Source organism: Trichechus manatus, unplaced genomic scaffold (assembly GCF_000243295.1).
Source record: "Trichechus manatus latirostris isolate Lorelei unplaced genomic scaffold, TriManLat1.0 scaffold00002, whole genome shotgun sequence".
Lineage (NCBI taxonomy): Eukaryota > Metazoa > Chordata > Mammalia > Sirenia > Trichechidae > Trichechus > Trichechus manatus.
This window is the reverse complement of record NW_004443938.1, coordinates 34,086,623-34,102,196: the sequence shown is the minus strand read 5'-3', so window position 1 is coordinate 34,102,196 and position 15,574 is coordinate 34,086,623. Positions and strand designations below refer to the sequence as shown.

At 41.4% G+C, this 15,574-nt stretch overlaps 1 protein-coding gene across 2 annotated transcripts; it reads left to right on the top strand.

Moving 5' to 3' along the window:
- Positions 1–2,579: 2,579 nt before the first annotated feature.
- ABRACL (ABRA C-terminal like) lies at positions 2,580–14,236 on the top strand. 2 transcript variants are annotated; one of them, XM_004368873.2, is made up of 3 exons: positions 2,580–2,694; positions 8,321–8,387; positions 13,642–14,236. In XM_004368873.2, exons 2-3 carry the CDS (start codon positions 8,327–8,329, stop codon positions 13,824–13,826), a joined length of 246 nt encoding a protein of 81 aa, XP_004368930.1. In that variant the 5' UTR covers positions 2,580–2,694; positions 8,321–8,326; the 3' UTR covers positions 13,827–14,236. The 2 variants fall into 2 exon arrangements, with proteins under 2 accessions (XP_004368930.1, XP_023585441.1); XM_023729673.1 differs by lacking the exon at positions 2,580–2,694 and adding an exon at positions 3,097–3,115.
- Positions 14,237–15,574: the final 1,338 nt, after the last annotated feature.

Sequence of the window (15,574 nt, the reverse complement as noted above, 5' to 3'; positions counted from 1 at the left end):
AAAATAATCTCATTAATAACTTTAAAATATTCATTATATCTTGAAATTATAGTATTTTGAATACACTGGGTTAAATACAATGTATTATTAAAATTAATTTCACTTTTTTTTTTTTTAATGTGGCTACTCGAGGGTTTAAATTATATATGTGCCTCACAGTTATATTTCTTTTGGACAGTGCTGGCCTATACTATGCAATTAAATAACTAAATAAAGATTGTTTTAGTCACTGAACAATCTGTATAGAAGCGGTCAGATGGGAACCTAATTTGCTGTGTAAACTTTTACCAAAAACACAATAAAATATTATTTTATAAAAAGATTGTTTTATTAGTTTATATATACATTACTGTAAGTTCTTTTGACAAAGATCATGCCATAGGCTACTTTGTACCCACCAGTACTGGCACATTGCTTCTGGTACATCCTTGATATTTAATAAATACTTCTTAACTGTTAATAAACTTTATTTTTTGCCTTTTAGGTTAAACTTTCACATTGCTTAGCTACCTGATGACAATCTTCCTAAGAGAACAAGAAAAGATGACAAAAGCCTTCATGGAAACTGAAGGAGTATGGACAGGGTATGAAAAATATTAAATGCAAAAATTTAAAATATTTCTTTTATCAGAAACAACTTTCTTGAATTGTAATTTCTTATTCGGTAATATGAAGTTTTTATTATGCTTAGTGCAAAATAGTGTATAAGCATAAAGTATTTTTATGGAGTAAATTCATTTTCATATTAACAATGGTTTTTACATGTTTAGGTAAAATAATTTTTTTTTTTCTCTTTGGCAGAGGACTGGGAAACACTAATTGCTTTGTCATAACAGAATTGGCACACAGACTGAGTATTCATTTCCTTGGATATAATCTGAGTAAAGAATTATGATCACTGTCACAAGCCAGGTCCTGCCTAAGGAATTGCTAAATATATTTTTCCTGAATTATAATTTTTCATTATGTAGACTTTGAAAGATATAAAATATAACTTCTCAGCTTTCTTTTGATGAGAAAAATAGACCTCAAAAGATACTGGAGTCACCTTCAGTTTCATCTGACATAGTAGTTACCTGGGGAACTTAGAAGAATCAGACCGTTGTTGGAGACTAATCTTTTGGTTGTAAGGAACAGAGACTCATTCAGAGTCACACCCAAGAGGTATGTGTTCACTGTAAAAGGGTAATGAGAATGCAGGGTTAGAAGTGGATGGATCCAGAGCAGCCTAGGAACCTGGCCACTCAATCCCCCTCAAGAGCAGGCCTTTGCTGCTCTTCCATCACCGGGTCTCTTGGGACTGTTTTACCACTTCTGCTCCTACTCAAAGTCTACCTCATCCTCATGGTTTCTGCTTACTCAGATATCTGGCTTACTGGAGGCCCATTGTGTTCTCTCTTGTCTCTCCCTCTCAGCTTCAGTCTATCAGATGGCTCCTTCTCTATAGTCTCCACTTTCAATTTCCAAGTGAGACTCTGATTGGTTCATCTAATTATCAGAGTCCCTGTTTGATGAGGACTGTTCGCACCAGGTCACTTCATAGGATGATGGCCAGTTTATGGAGTTGGTGCTCTTGGGTTACATGATCACTCTTAATCCAATCACTTATGGAGTTGGGAACCACTTTGTAGTTAATTTGCAACCCCTCCTCTAGGAATGGAGTCCCTGGGTGGCAGAAACAATTAAGCTGGAAGGTTGGCAGTTTGAATCCACCAAGAGTCACCTTGGAAGAAAGGCCTGGTGATCTGCTTCCTAAAGGCCACCACAGTCATGAAAACCCTATGGAGCACAGTTCTACTCTGATGGATATGGAGCCGCTATGAGTCAGAACTTACTAGATGGTTTGTTGTTGTTGGGTTTTTTTTGGGGTTGCCCCAGGAATCCTTTAGTTCACTTCTATCAGCAGGTCCCTGAGTTTCCTTTCCAAGAGGACTTGGGGTACGGCATGCACATCACTCACACACACACACAGATTAAAGCAACAGTGAATAAACTTAAACTAAAAGGATTATGAATAAACTGAGTAAGTGTAGGGGATAGCGAATTAAGAAGGCAAGAAACCTATACTCAAACAGGATCAAGTTTTGTTTCAGTAAATTTTCTTTGCAACAGAATAAATTGGTTTTCAAGAATGCGTTTTGTTTTGCAAATTAGACCATGCTGATGTCATTAGTCTGAATTTCCAGGAGGCCCCCCGCTCCTGACACACAGAACCAATGTCATGATCTTCCTGGGAGACCTCAGCATTTAGCACTTTGTGAGCGTTTCGGTTTTCATCTTTGGAGAGAGATCTTGGCAGCAATCCACGCCCAGGAGCAGATGCGAGGGGTACAGGATTTTTGGCTCTGAGTAGCGAGGAGGAAAGGTGGTGAAGCTCTGGGTCCAGTTTCCTAGAAGCCTCAGGCGCCCGGCCACCTGCCTGCGGCCTGGCCACTCCTCAGGTGTCTCCTCCCCTGAGTTTCCTACTCATAGGCTTGTCGCTGGCAGTGTGGGCGGCCCCTTTCCTGAGCGCTTAAACTCTTTTTTTTCCCACCCTCCTCCTCCTCTTCCTCCTCCTCCACACCAGCCTTTCGCTTTGCCTCAGTCACTTCCTTTGTCAGCCTCTTCCTCCCCAGTGCGTCGAAGAAGATAAGCCGGTCGGACCACGCGGCACCAGTTTTTCATTGGGAAAAAAAAAAAACCCGAGGCGGAGAGGTGAGTGAGTCCCCTGGGAAGATGTGACAGGTATGAAGGAAAGACGGGATTATCCGGTTGAGGCCACGAAGCCGGGGGAATGGTGGCGTGCGGGTGGACAGCTGGAACCTGGAGGTGGGCAAAGGGCCGTCAAGGTTATCACTAGAATTGGGCTGAGGCAGAGCAGGATCGGGACCCGATGGGCGCGCGCCGCCCGCGTCCCTACCTCTCCAGCAGACTTCCGTACCCCGCTCACGTGACATTTTTATCAGCCGGGGGCAGCAATTTTACGGTTTTTATCGCGGTGCAAAGTGTTTGCTTTGCGCTTGTCGGTGGTTCGAGGAGCCAGATCTGCAGCACCCGGTGGTGACGGCTGGGGGTGAGGGGACAGGCTGCCCGATGAATTTGGTGCCCCCAGGGCAGGAACTCTGCAGCGCCGGAGGTGGGTGCGGCTCTGTGCGCTCTTGGCAGGGGACCGGAGGGGACCCTAGGGGCTTGGGGCCGTTTTCGTCGCTTAGTTTGGGCTCTCGCTCTCGCTACGCGCAGGTGCGCTCCAGCCGCTGGGCAGCGCGGGCGGCCGGGCGCCGGCGCGCGAGTTGCCGAGACAAAGGCTTCCGGAACGCGGTTCTTCCCGGGGAGGCCGCCCACAGCCCGCTGGCGGCCCCGCAACAGCCCGAATCCTGCGCTCGCCAGCTCTGCATCGGTGCGGTGGTGACCGTGGGGTGGCCTGCCGGGGAAGGATCTTGGGACCCCTTCCGGGAGGCGTCCCAAACTTGGAGCAAGGATGACCAAATATGGAGTGTGTGAGCGCCCGCGAGGAGGCAGGAAGGAACCCAGTCATCGTTTGACCAACTGCTACTCAATAATTGCAAAGGACGGCTGAAGAAAGTGCGCAGCCCCGGTATGCGAAGTTGGCTCCTGGTTTCCACGGATCACCGCCCCAGGAAGCTTTATTTCTTTGGATATTAGAAATTCTCCATATATTGCCTCCAAACTTAGAGAAAAATAAAAAATAAGAAACAGCTATAAGAGGGTCCTTAAATATACTCTTAAATGTATATTGATGGTGGAACACTCAGCATATGCTCCAATCCTCCGACACTCCTCTTTCTTTGTGAGTCACGAGCACAATGCCTAATTAGAGGGCCCCCTAGCGTCTGTTCTCCCCTTCCATTGATTCTCTTCCCTTCACAGTATATTTCTTCTGGTCAAGCTGCCTTCTGTTGACACGCTCTTGCTTCCACACTTGCTCTTCTATGGCCTCTCATTGTTCTTGATCTTCTGACTCACTCCAGCATGAGGCTTCTATCCTTTCTCCTTACAAAATGCCATGTTCCTTCCAAGGAATATGTAACAGTTGGTATTCCGCCCCCCCTTTGCCCTTTTCCCTCTAAATAATAAGTAAATAAGCCAAATTATGTATGCTAGCAATGGTTTCCAAACCTGACTGTTAACTTTCCTACTTGTAGGGATCTGGGTGGGGAGTCTTTCTTTGCGTTTTGTCTTAAGTACTCAGCATGTAATACCTCATAGAAACACAGCTATTACATTTAGAGCAGTTTGCATAATGACCAGCAAAAAATAAAAGTAAAAAAAAGAGAAGAAAAGCCAGAATGATATGGTAGAACATCATTTAATTGTGGGGAGTTAACCCCTTTGCCTCAGTGTCATCATCTATAAAATGGGTATAAATAATAAATACTTTGCAAGGTTTTCAGAATTAAATGAATTAACACAGATAAGGAACCTGATGTGTAATTAATTAAAAGAAATGCTGGTTGCCTTCCCTTCTTAAAATTGGATAAACATATATCTGCCTAAAACAGTGCACATCTTCACACTTTACACAGTAGTGGGATTTCCTCTTTGATTCTTATATTAAATTTGAGCTAAATCTGAAGTGTGCTGCTGGTGGTGAATGGGAGGAGTGGAGAACATACTAAAAAGGTAAAATTTCAAGGTTGAAGGAAATCAGAGAATCTGAAAATTAGACCAGTTGTTGCTGAGTCAGTTCCAACTCATGGTGACCACATGTGTGTCAGCGTAGAACTGTGCTCCATAGGGTTTTCAACGGCTGATTTTTCAAAAGTAGATAGCCTTTCTTCCGAGGTGCCTCTGGGTGAACTAAAACCCCCAACCTTTCAGTTAGCATCCGAGCAAATGAACTGTTTGCACTACTCAAGGACTCCCTGAGAATTGGAGAGGACCCTAATCCTTTTGAGCATTTCATTCTACCTTCCATCCAGTGCAGGCTTATTTCCTTAGCAACCCTCACAGATGTACACTGCTTCTGCATATTAATACCTTCAGTAGCAGAGTGCAAACTTTATTCATTGTTAGACAGTTTTGATAGAGAAATTGTTTCTTATGGCTCCTAAATCTGCCGTCCCATTACATTTATCCATCCTACCCAATAGAGCAAAATGAAACAAGACTATTCACATAAGAACATCTAAAGAGCTTTAGTCCTTTGAAAATAGCAGCAGACCTTTTCTAGGCTATCTTTATGGGTCAAGATTCTTTAGAGTGCAAACGACAAAAAATCAAACCAACAAAAGCAAAAACAGGAGCAATATTGCTTCATGTTACTGGAAAGTCCAAGATCATCTACAGGCTCAAGCAGTGCTCTATGGCGGGGCTTCTTCTTTGTGTTAGCTTTATTCCCGGCAGGTTTTTACCTCATGGTGACCATTTACACCATGGGCTGAAAACTTATCTCTTAGAACCCTTTGGAAAGAAAGTCTCATTTTACTAATATTTGTAGAAAAATTCCAGGGCTGACCCTCATTGTTCTGGATGGGACCACCAACCTTATGCCCCAAAGAGATCACTGGTTATGGCCACTCCTAGAGCCCAGAGTGAGGCTCTACCCAAGCTACATAGACTTAGAGTAGGAAGGAAAGGCTCTATCCAAATTTGATTGCTGGTGCCAGAATATGGAATGGATTCTGAGCAGGCAAAAACAACATCTGTCCACCACACTGACATTAGCGAGTTTTTTTCTACCATTATTCTCATGGCATAGCATTCAGGCCTTCAGCACAGTGGCTGCATCCTCTGGGTATGTTTCAGCTTTTTAATTTCTCACTTAACCCATATCTTGAATTGAATATAATGTTATAGATATGTCTTGACCAACACAATGTTCTGAATATTTGGACACGATAGAAGGAGCCCTGGTGGTACGATGGTTAAGTGCTCGGCTGCTAACCGAAAGGTTGGTGGTTTGAACCCACCTGTCGCTCAGCGGGGGAAAGAAGTAGCAGTCTTCTTCTGTAAAGATTTATAGCCTTAGAATCCTATGGGCAGTTCTGCCCTGTCCTATAGGGTCACTATGAGTTGAGATTGACTTGACGGTAGTGGGTTTGTTTGTTTTTGTAATTTTTGATATTGGGTTTCACGTAGATGCATTTATGAGTTTGCATTTTATTGCAATGCAAGATTCTTTAATTATAATGTTCACATAATGTAGCAGATGGTAGCAGTAATCTGGGGTCTCAATATCACTTAAGCAGGTGGTATGTAGTCATATATGTCACTCTTGTTGTTAAAAGCTACTGAGAATTAGTTACAATCTGGATAAAGTTGTTTCTTCCAAATTATCACCCTAAAGTAAACCATACATGCAACCCCCCTATTTTAGTCCCTTATTTGGTTTGGAAAACTTATAATTTGAAAACAGATTGAATAGATGTGATTCTGCCCATTTGCTTGTACTTTCTGACCCTTATGTTGTCATTTCATTGTAAATTACTACCTTCTTATGGAAACTCTCTTCTTCCTTAAAACTTCTTGGACCCTACATGGCCAGGATTCTCGTCTTCCATTTCTACCTGTTATTTCACTACTTCCTTGCTGGTGTTTCTCTCCTTTCCCCTCCTGTGGGTGTTTGCCAATCCTCTTTACCTGCTTTTTTCTGTCTCTGAGTGCAATTCCTCTGAGAGCGCCTCTCTGTTCCCTACTTAAGTCAGTAACTCTGTAGTGACAGCTCCCGTATCTGCAGTTCCTTCCCCTCTAATGCATTTGCTCATTCTCTCAGTTCATGGAACCAATATTTATTGAACCTCCACTCCTGGTGCCAGATGTGATGCTGGGTTCCAGTGATACAGCTGTGAGCATTACAGTTGGTTCCCTGCAGAGAGGAGTTTACGGTAATTCCAGTCAAGTGAAGTGAGGACGGACCCACAGTGCTGTGGGAACACATGGCCGGGGAGCTCTCCTACACCAGTGACTCTGGGAAGGCTTGCTGGAGGAAGTTAGATCTAAGCTGGCACTGAATGTGTAGGGGTTATCCCCAAGAAAGAGAATTAGGAATATACTGGGCTGAGGAGACACTATGTGTGAATGCTGCAGGCGAGAGAGTGAGGGGCATCTGATGAATAAAAGGAAGCCCTGCGTGGCATTAGCTGCAACCTGAAGTCAAGGGGTGTAGAGTGGAGGAAGCTGGAACAGTGGGCAGAGCCCAGCCCCTGGAGGACTTAGTGAGCCCCAGTAAGTCTCACAGCTCCTATGGTGTTCCAGACTCCTGCTTACCTGAAGATGAACCAGTTGCCTCCACCACAAGCTCTCCATTGTAGTCAGGTTGCACTGGGAACTGCCCAGAGAAGGACAAGATACCCCTCCATGTGACCCAGAAGTCATCATTGCACTGACCTGATGGTATTAAAGTTACCTCTATGTTGATCTGCCTTCCCCCTAGACTGCAGGCTGTAGAGGATAGGGACTGTGTCAATTTATCTTTGTATCCCCTGCTTCTAGCTTAATGCCTGCCTCAAGTGTGCCACGTCTTCTCTTCCTTTGCCTTCATGCTTTTGCATATGTCTCCCCCTTGTACCACGAACAGAGTGCTTGTCACATTGCCATTTATTCCAGTCCTTTCTCAGGCCTCTGGACTGTGAGCAACCTGAGGGCAGATACTATGCTACTCACCTTTGTATTTTTGGTGCCTAGCAGAGCACCCTGAGAAGGACTTGCTTAGGGTTAATAATGGATACAACGAGAATTTACCACCCATCTGCCAGTTTGTTGTACTGTGGTGGCTTTTGTGTTGCTGTGATGCTGGAAGCTATGCCACTGGTGTTTCAAATACCAACAGGGTCATCCATGGTGGACAGGTTTCAGCAGAGCTTCCAGACTAAGACAGACTAGAAAGATCTACTTCTGAAATTAGCCAATGAAAACCCTATATACAGATCACAACAGAATATTGTTCGATACAGTGCTGAAGAAGAAGCTCCCTTGATTGGAAGACATTCAAAATACACATTGACTGCTACAGTGGAGTCCAGCATACAAATGATTGTGAAGATGGTGCAGGACTGGGCAATATTTTGTTCTGTTGTACATGGGGTCGGCATGAGTCAGAGCCGACACAATGGCAATTAGCAATAAAGAGAATGGTTACGTTCTCCCCAATGGACAGTGTAGAAGAATAATGGGGTCAGCAGAAGGGCAGTTTTAAAGATAGAGGGAAAATGGAGGTATTTTAGTGCTATGTATATCACAAACATAATTTTAGGAAAAGGGACATGGTAAATTAATAGTAAAAGATGCTACATGAGAAAAGAAAAGACCCTTGGATTTGGCATGATGTGCTTAACGGAATGAAGAAAGGGTAATAATACAAAAACATTTTTTTCTCTCTCAGGCAGCAATGAATGTGGATCATGAGGTTAACCTCTTAGTGGAGGAAATTCATCGCTTGGGTTCAAAAAGTAAGTACTTCAGCGCATAACTTTTGTTTCTTTGTCGTTTTACCTCAGAGCAGCAGAACTGGCGTTTTGGTGGAAGCCTGTGAATGGGTTACCCAGGGCTTCAGGACACAGGGCAGTTCTGCCCTCAGCCCCAGTGTTATTCCCTGAAGTGGCATCTAGAGACACAGAGCTACTGGGGTATTGATTTGGATGCAAAGAATGGTTGAGATATTCCATTCCAATGGACAAAAAATTACCAAACTTCTTTAATCTGGCTGTATTGAAATCTGGTAATTGAATCATGTTCAAATTTTTATTTGTCACACTATTAAGATTCATTTTCTATCCTTAAACCACCTGCCATATTATGGAAGTCTCTCTGTTGGCTCTGGAGGAAGGTCCTTGTCATCAATCTTCCCCTGGACTAGGAGCTTCTCTGCGCAGGAATCTCAGGTCCAAAGGATGCAATCTGCTCCCAGCACTGCTGTCGTGGTGATATGAGGTTGCCATGTCTCTCTGCTCTCTTCTGTCTTTTATATCTAAAAAGAAATTGGCTTAAGACACTGTGTAATCTTGTAGATCTCATCAATATAACTGCCACTAATCCATCTTATTACATCATAGTGATAGAATATACAACACATAAGGAAATCACATCAGATGACAAAAGGTAGACAGTCACAGTACTGGGAATCATGACCTAGCCAAGTTGACAGATATTTTTGGGGGACACAATTCAATCCATGACAGGTAGGCTTTTTTTTTTTAAGTCCTCTTTTTCTTTAGCAGCAAATAGGCAGATACCATGAAGATAGTGACAAGTAAAATTGGTAGTATTAGTATTCCAAAAAAAACCCAAACCCATTGCCATTAAGCCTATGCTGACGCATAGAAACCCTCTAGGAGAGGGCAGAACTGCCCTATAGGGTTTCCAAGGCTGTTATCTTTACAAGCATCATTACTTGGCACATCTTTCTCCCACAGATCAGCTGGTGGATTCGAACCACCAACCTTTCTGTTAGCAGCTGAGTGCTTTAGCCCCTGTGCCACCAGGGCTTCTTAGTATTAGTATTAACAGTATCCTGATTGATAGTATTAGTGTCAGTGACCTTTTCCTAAGCTGTAATGAAAGTCACTATTGTCACTTTAGGTATTTGGTACATCTCAGACAAGAGACATGAGAGTAAGTACTTCATGAAAATTGTTGTGTAGTTACAGCTTGATTCTTCTTACTTATAGCTCTGTCTGCTTATGAATTGCGAATCCTTTGAAATAATGAGCCATACTTTGAAAATTCCATTAAGCCATTACTGTATTTTTATGCAAATAATGCACGTGGTCTAGGTTTGTTTGCCAACTGTCCCGCTTCAGGTATTTTTGTAAGCATGCCATGAAAAAAATTGGCATAGCACACTTACAAAAATACCAGAGGGTGGGGTGCAGTTGGCAAAAAAAAAAAAACATAGAACGCACACTTTATTTGTGTAAAAATACGTATGGTAATGTTAAATGTTTCCTGTATTACTTTTCTATTGCTGCTGTAACAAATTACCACAAACTTAATGACGTGAAACAATACAAATTTTTTACGTCAACAGGTCTGTAGATCAGGAGTCTGACACAGGTATCACTGGTATAAGATCAGAGTGTTAACAGGGTACATTCCTTTCTGGAGGCTCTAGGGGAGAATCCCTTTCCTTGTCTTTTCCAGCTTCTAGAGGCTGCCCACATTCCTTGGCTCGTGGCCCCCTTTCTCCATCTTCAAAGTCAGCAAAGCAGATTGAGCCCTCACACTTCATCACTCTGATCTCCTGTTCTGCTCACCTCTTCCATTTTCTAGGACCCTTGTGATTACTTTGTGCCCACCCAGATAATTCAGGATAATCTCCCCATCTAAGGACCTTAATTTAATCACATCTGCAAAGTCCCTTTTGCCATATACGGTAACATATTCATGAGTTCAGGGATTAGGACATGGATATCTTTGGAGGCTATTATTCTTCCTTCCACATCCTCTTTTTGATCTTCTCTAGTCACTTTATTTGTCCCTTAAACCTGAGTCATCACTACTGAAACATACCAAGAAAAGATAAACTAGGCATCTAAAAGTTGGTGTGAACTCAACAACTGAGTTTAATCATATTGTCAGTTTATGAATATTTGTTGCACATTTAAATATGCCAAGCACTCTGTAAGTCCAAGTGGTATAAGGTATATTCCTTTTTGTCAAGGATCTTACTGTGTACTTGAGAAAAATAGATAAAAACTCATGAGGCAGTTATCAGAAAAAATGGTATGCTAAACTATGAAGTGCTGACGTTCAATCGACTATAAAACCAAACCCATTGCCGTCGAGTCAATTCTGACTCATAGCGACCCTATAGGGCAGAGTAGAACTGCTGCCCCATAGGGTTTCCAAGGCTGTAATCTTTATGGAAGCAGATTGCCACGTCTTTCTCCCAAAGTGGCTGGTGGGAACCGCTGACTTTTTAGGTAGCAGCCCAGTGCTTAACCACTGTACCACCAGGCCTCCTTCAATTCACTATAGTCCCAGAGAAAAGTATTATTGAAAGCTGCAATGTTGAGGGGCACTTACTCAAGCCTTGAATCTCAGATAAGACTTTGAAGTGTAGGGCAGGTCAGTGTTAGAGGAGATTCTTGAGCCAAATTTGGGATGGGAATGAATCTGATGTTTGTGGACAGCATTGAGGAGAAAATGGAGAATCTAATTTATTTAGTCCTCAAATCAAACAGATGGACAGTTCTTTCCTAACCCCATTTTTCTCCCATCCAATTCACCATGCCCAGTTGATGGAAATTTGGTGAGTCTAATTTTCAATTGTGATGTCCCTACTTATGATCCTCCACCCATACTTCCAATTTCTCCTGAGTTTTGTGAAGTCCTGGTACTCTTAGGAGTACTATTGTTTGGATTGTTAAACGATTTGCAGAATTTTTTTTGGATTCAGAAGATCTGCAGAATTTTCTTCTCCATTAGATCTTTACCTATATTAGCCTAGTGTGTATTGGTCAGACTCAATTGCTTTTAAAATCCTACCCTCTACACCCTGTGCAGTCACCACCCATCTGTCTGTGGAGGCTTGTGTGTTGCTGTGACGCTGAACACATTTCAGCAGAGCTTCCTGGCTAAGGTGGACCAGGAAGAAAGGCCTGGCCATCTACTTCTGACAATCCACCAATGAAAACTTTATGGATCATAGTGGTCCGATCTACAACTGACCATGGGGATGGCGCAGGACCAGGCAGTGTTTAGTTCCTTTGTGCATGGAGTCACCATGAGTGGGGGGCTAACTTGATGACAGCTGACAAGAATACTGCTAGAACAATGTCATTATTCTAATAGGAAAAACTGAACCTGTACTTTAAAATTAGCAGCTTTACAAACCAAAAGACTATACAGTAATTATAACTTTTACAAGCATGAAAATATTTTCAGCTCTGCAGCTTTAACAGGCCACCTTGTCTCACCTGTCCCTGTTAATGGATGACTTATTGAGCTGGAAAGCATATATGGAGCTATATTATCTTCTGACATGTTATAGTGATTATTGAAGTTGTGTCTGGAATGATTTTGACTAATCTACATATGATTTATGAACTCAAGTTAGAAATTGATTAGTTTTATCTTTTATGTTTGTTAAATTAGATTCCTTAAAGTCTATCATTTTTCATCCAGTGAAAAAGACTAAGTATAGAAAGATTATTTGGAGACTTAAATTCCTTCACTTAGCAAATATTTCTTGAATGCCCCCTTTGTGCTCAGTGCTGGAGATGTGGAAATAAAATTCTGTCTCAGTCCTTGAGCACCTCCTTGGGTAGCTGGAAAATGCAAACAAATTGGAAACATATATTGGGAAGTGGTTAAGAACATGTGCTCTGGAGCCATATTCTGTGGGAATGAATCCTCAGCTTCTCTACATTCCTGCTGTGTGACCTTAGGCACATTCCTAAACTTTTCTATGCTTTGGTTTCCTTATTTGTAGTAATAATAATAGTCTGTTTTGAATGATTCAGAGATACTTGTTTCACACTTTAAATTCTCGGAAATAAGGTTGCCTCTTACAATACATGGTGTGCTATAAATAGGCAGCTTAATTGGAGTATAAAGTAATGGTGCTTCTTGCAATCAATTGCGTCTCATCTGTGATAAGGATTGAGTTTAATAAGTGTAAAATGCATTGAACAGTTCTGAGAAAGTAGCACACACTCAATACATGTTAGCTATTAATTATTATAATTGATGAGTGCTTTCACAGACTGTATAGTCAGTTTTATAAGAAGAGCTATTATCTCAATCAGGGGGATCATGGAGGGCTTCTCAGAGAAGGTGACATTTGAGTCCATTCATGGAGAAAAACAATTTAGCTAGGGAAAGGGGCTTGGGATGTTGGGCAGATGGCTCAACATGAGCAAAACTACCAAGGCAGCATCTCTCATGTCACTTTGGGCAGCAGCAAGCAGTTCCTTATGACTGGATCAAAAGGTGCATGGAGCAGTATGGTAGGACACCAGGCGAGGTGCAAGGCATGGGTGCAAAGGCCAGAGCAAGAAGAGCTTTATCTGTGAGGCCAAGGACTTCGTTTTACTTTGAAGGTGATAGAGAGCCATGGAAAGATTAAAGTAGAAGAGTATCAATCAGGTTTGTGTCTTACAAAGTTCATTCTACACCAATGTAGTGAGTATATTGGGGGGTGTCTTAGAATGAGAAAAACCAGTAAAGAAGCAAAACCAGTAAAGTAAAACCAGTAAAACATATACATGTATATATAGAGAGATTTATATCAAGGAAATGGCTCATGCAGTTGTAGAGGCTGGAACATCCCAAGTCCATGGGTCAGGCCGGAGGCTTCTGATTCACGTAGCTGCAGAAGCTGGTGAACCCAAGATCGGCAGGTCAGACAGCAGAGCTCTTGCTCACAGCCTGTGAAGACCGATGGATCCAGATATCATCAGGCAAGACGGTAAGTAAGCTGCTAGCTCAAGTCCCAAGAACTGGAGGTCAGGCAAACAGGATCCAGCTGCAGGATCCAGAGCAAGCAAAAACCCATGAGCCTTGCCAGAAAGTCCACCTATATTGAGTACAGGCCACGCCCGCAAGGAAACTCCCTTGCTGCATTAAACTTATGACTGCTAATTGTAAACTGTATTCTTGGTTAGCCCATAGTAGATGTTTATTAAAGATTTTGTGAATCTGCCATACATGGGGGCGAGAAACAGACTTTGCATTTGCTAATATTGTATTTTCTTAAATTAGATGCTGATGGAAAGTTAAGTGTGAAATTTGGCGTCCTCTTCCGAGATGACAAATGTGCTAACCTCTTTGAAGCATTAGTGGGAACTCTCAAAGCTGCAAAACGAAGGAAGATCGTTTCATACCCAGGAGAGTTACTTTTGCAAGGTGTTCATGATGATGTTGATATTGTATTGCTACAAGATTAATGTGGTTTGCATGTCTTTGTGTATTGCTATTTTCTGCTTCTGGTAAACTGGATTATTAAGTCAAAGAACAAACATGTAAGCATACTTAATGTATTTTTATTAGAACTTTATAAACAAAAGGAGACTCATATTTTTGAAGTCTGCTCTTTTTTTATATCTGGAAAGACAATTTGTGTATTACACTGTAAAATAAACAAAACCTGTTATTTTTCTCAGGAATCTGGTTAGAAAATGTAGGCAATGAGGCATTTTTTGCTGGGGGGAGGGATGGGGATGTTTGTTTCATAAATCATTCTTTGACAACTTTATAGATATTTGCATTCTGTGAAAGCAAAAAACAAACTGAAAACCAACTCCACAAGGAATAGTACAATATATATGTAATAAAGCCATGTAACTGTCTTAAAATTGCCTTATTTTGTCATTTAAGCATTTGTGTGCCTCTTAGAATAGGTTTTTGCATCAAGATTAGATAACTGCAGTAAAAGTTATCTCAATTTGAATAAAATTCTTGTAGACTACAGAATTAACAGAGCTGGATAGTATTATGGTTAGATCCTATGAAACATTTATTTTGATGCCTATTTTGTGCTTATTACTGAGTTAGGGGACATATAAAAAAATGTAACCTAAAAACTTCATTTTCTTTTTTTTAATTTTATTGCCGTAATATATATATATAACAAAAAATTTGCTGTTTTAACCATTTTTAAGTGTACAATTCAGTGACATTAATTATATTCACCATGTTGGGCAACTATCACCATTATCTATTGCTAAGAGTTTTTTTATCGCTGCGAACAGAAACTCAGTACCTCTTAAGGAATAAATCACCTTTCCTCACACCCCTAGTTCCCGATAACCACTTTTATCTCTCCGTTTGCCTGTACTAGCTATTTCATGTAAGTGGGGTCGTACAGTATTTGCCCTTTTCTGTCTGACTTATTTCACTTAGCATATTTTCAAGGTTCATCCACGTGGTAGCGTGTATCAGAGTTTTCATTTCTCTTTATAACTGAATAATATATACTACATTTTGTTTGTTCATTCATCTGTTGATGGGCACTTGAATTGTTTCCACCTTTTGGCTATTGTGAATAATGTTGCAATGAACTTTGGTGTACAGGTATGTATTTGAGTCCCTGCTTTCAATTCTTTTGGGTATATATCTAGGAGTGAAATTGCTGGGTCATCTGGTAGCCACCCCAGCTCTCTTGGTTACTGTTTGCATGGAATATTTTTTCCTCCTTTCACTTTCAAACTATGTGTGTCTTTGTATCTAAAACAGGTTTCTTGTAGACAACATATAGTTGGATCATGTTTTCTTGTTCGTTCTGCCTTTTGATTGGAGAGTTTAATTCATTTACATTTAAAGTAATTACTGATAAGGAAGAACTGCCATTTTGCTATTTGTTTTCTGTGCGTCATAACTTTTGTCCCTCATTTCCTCCAATACTGCCTACTTTTTTTGTTTAGTTGATTTTTTTGTAGTACACCATTTTGATTCTCTTCTTGTTTCCTTTTGCATATATATTTTAGATATATTCTTTGTGACTACCATGGGGATTATATTTAACATCCTAAATTAATAACAACCTAGTTTAAATTGAGCTGCTAATCAAAAGGTTGGCAGTTTGAATCCACCAGCTGCTCCTTGGAAACCCAATGGGGCAGTTCTGCTCTGTCCTATAGGGTCACTATGAGTCAGAATCAACTCGATGGCGACAGGTACAGGTAGTTTAAATTGA

Excerpts from the sequence above, each read along its gene's own strand:
- ABRACL (XM_004368873.2), top strand. The coding sequence starts at position 8,327 with ATGAATGTGGATCATGAGGTTAACCTCTTAGTGGAGGAAATTCATCGC. Across the intron at positions 8,388-13,641 it reads TCATCGCTTGGGTTCAAAAA|ATGCTGATGGAAAGTTAAGT; the intron begins GTAAGTACTTCA and ends TTCTTAAATTAG.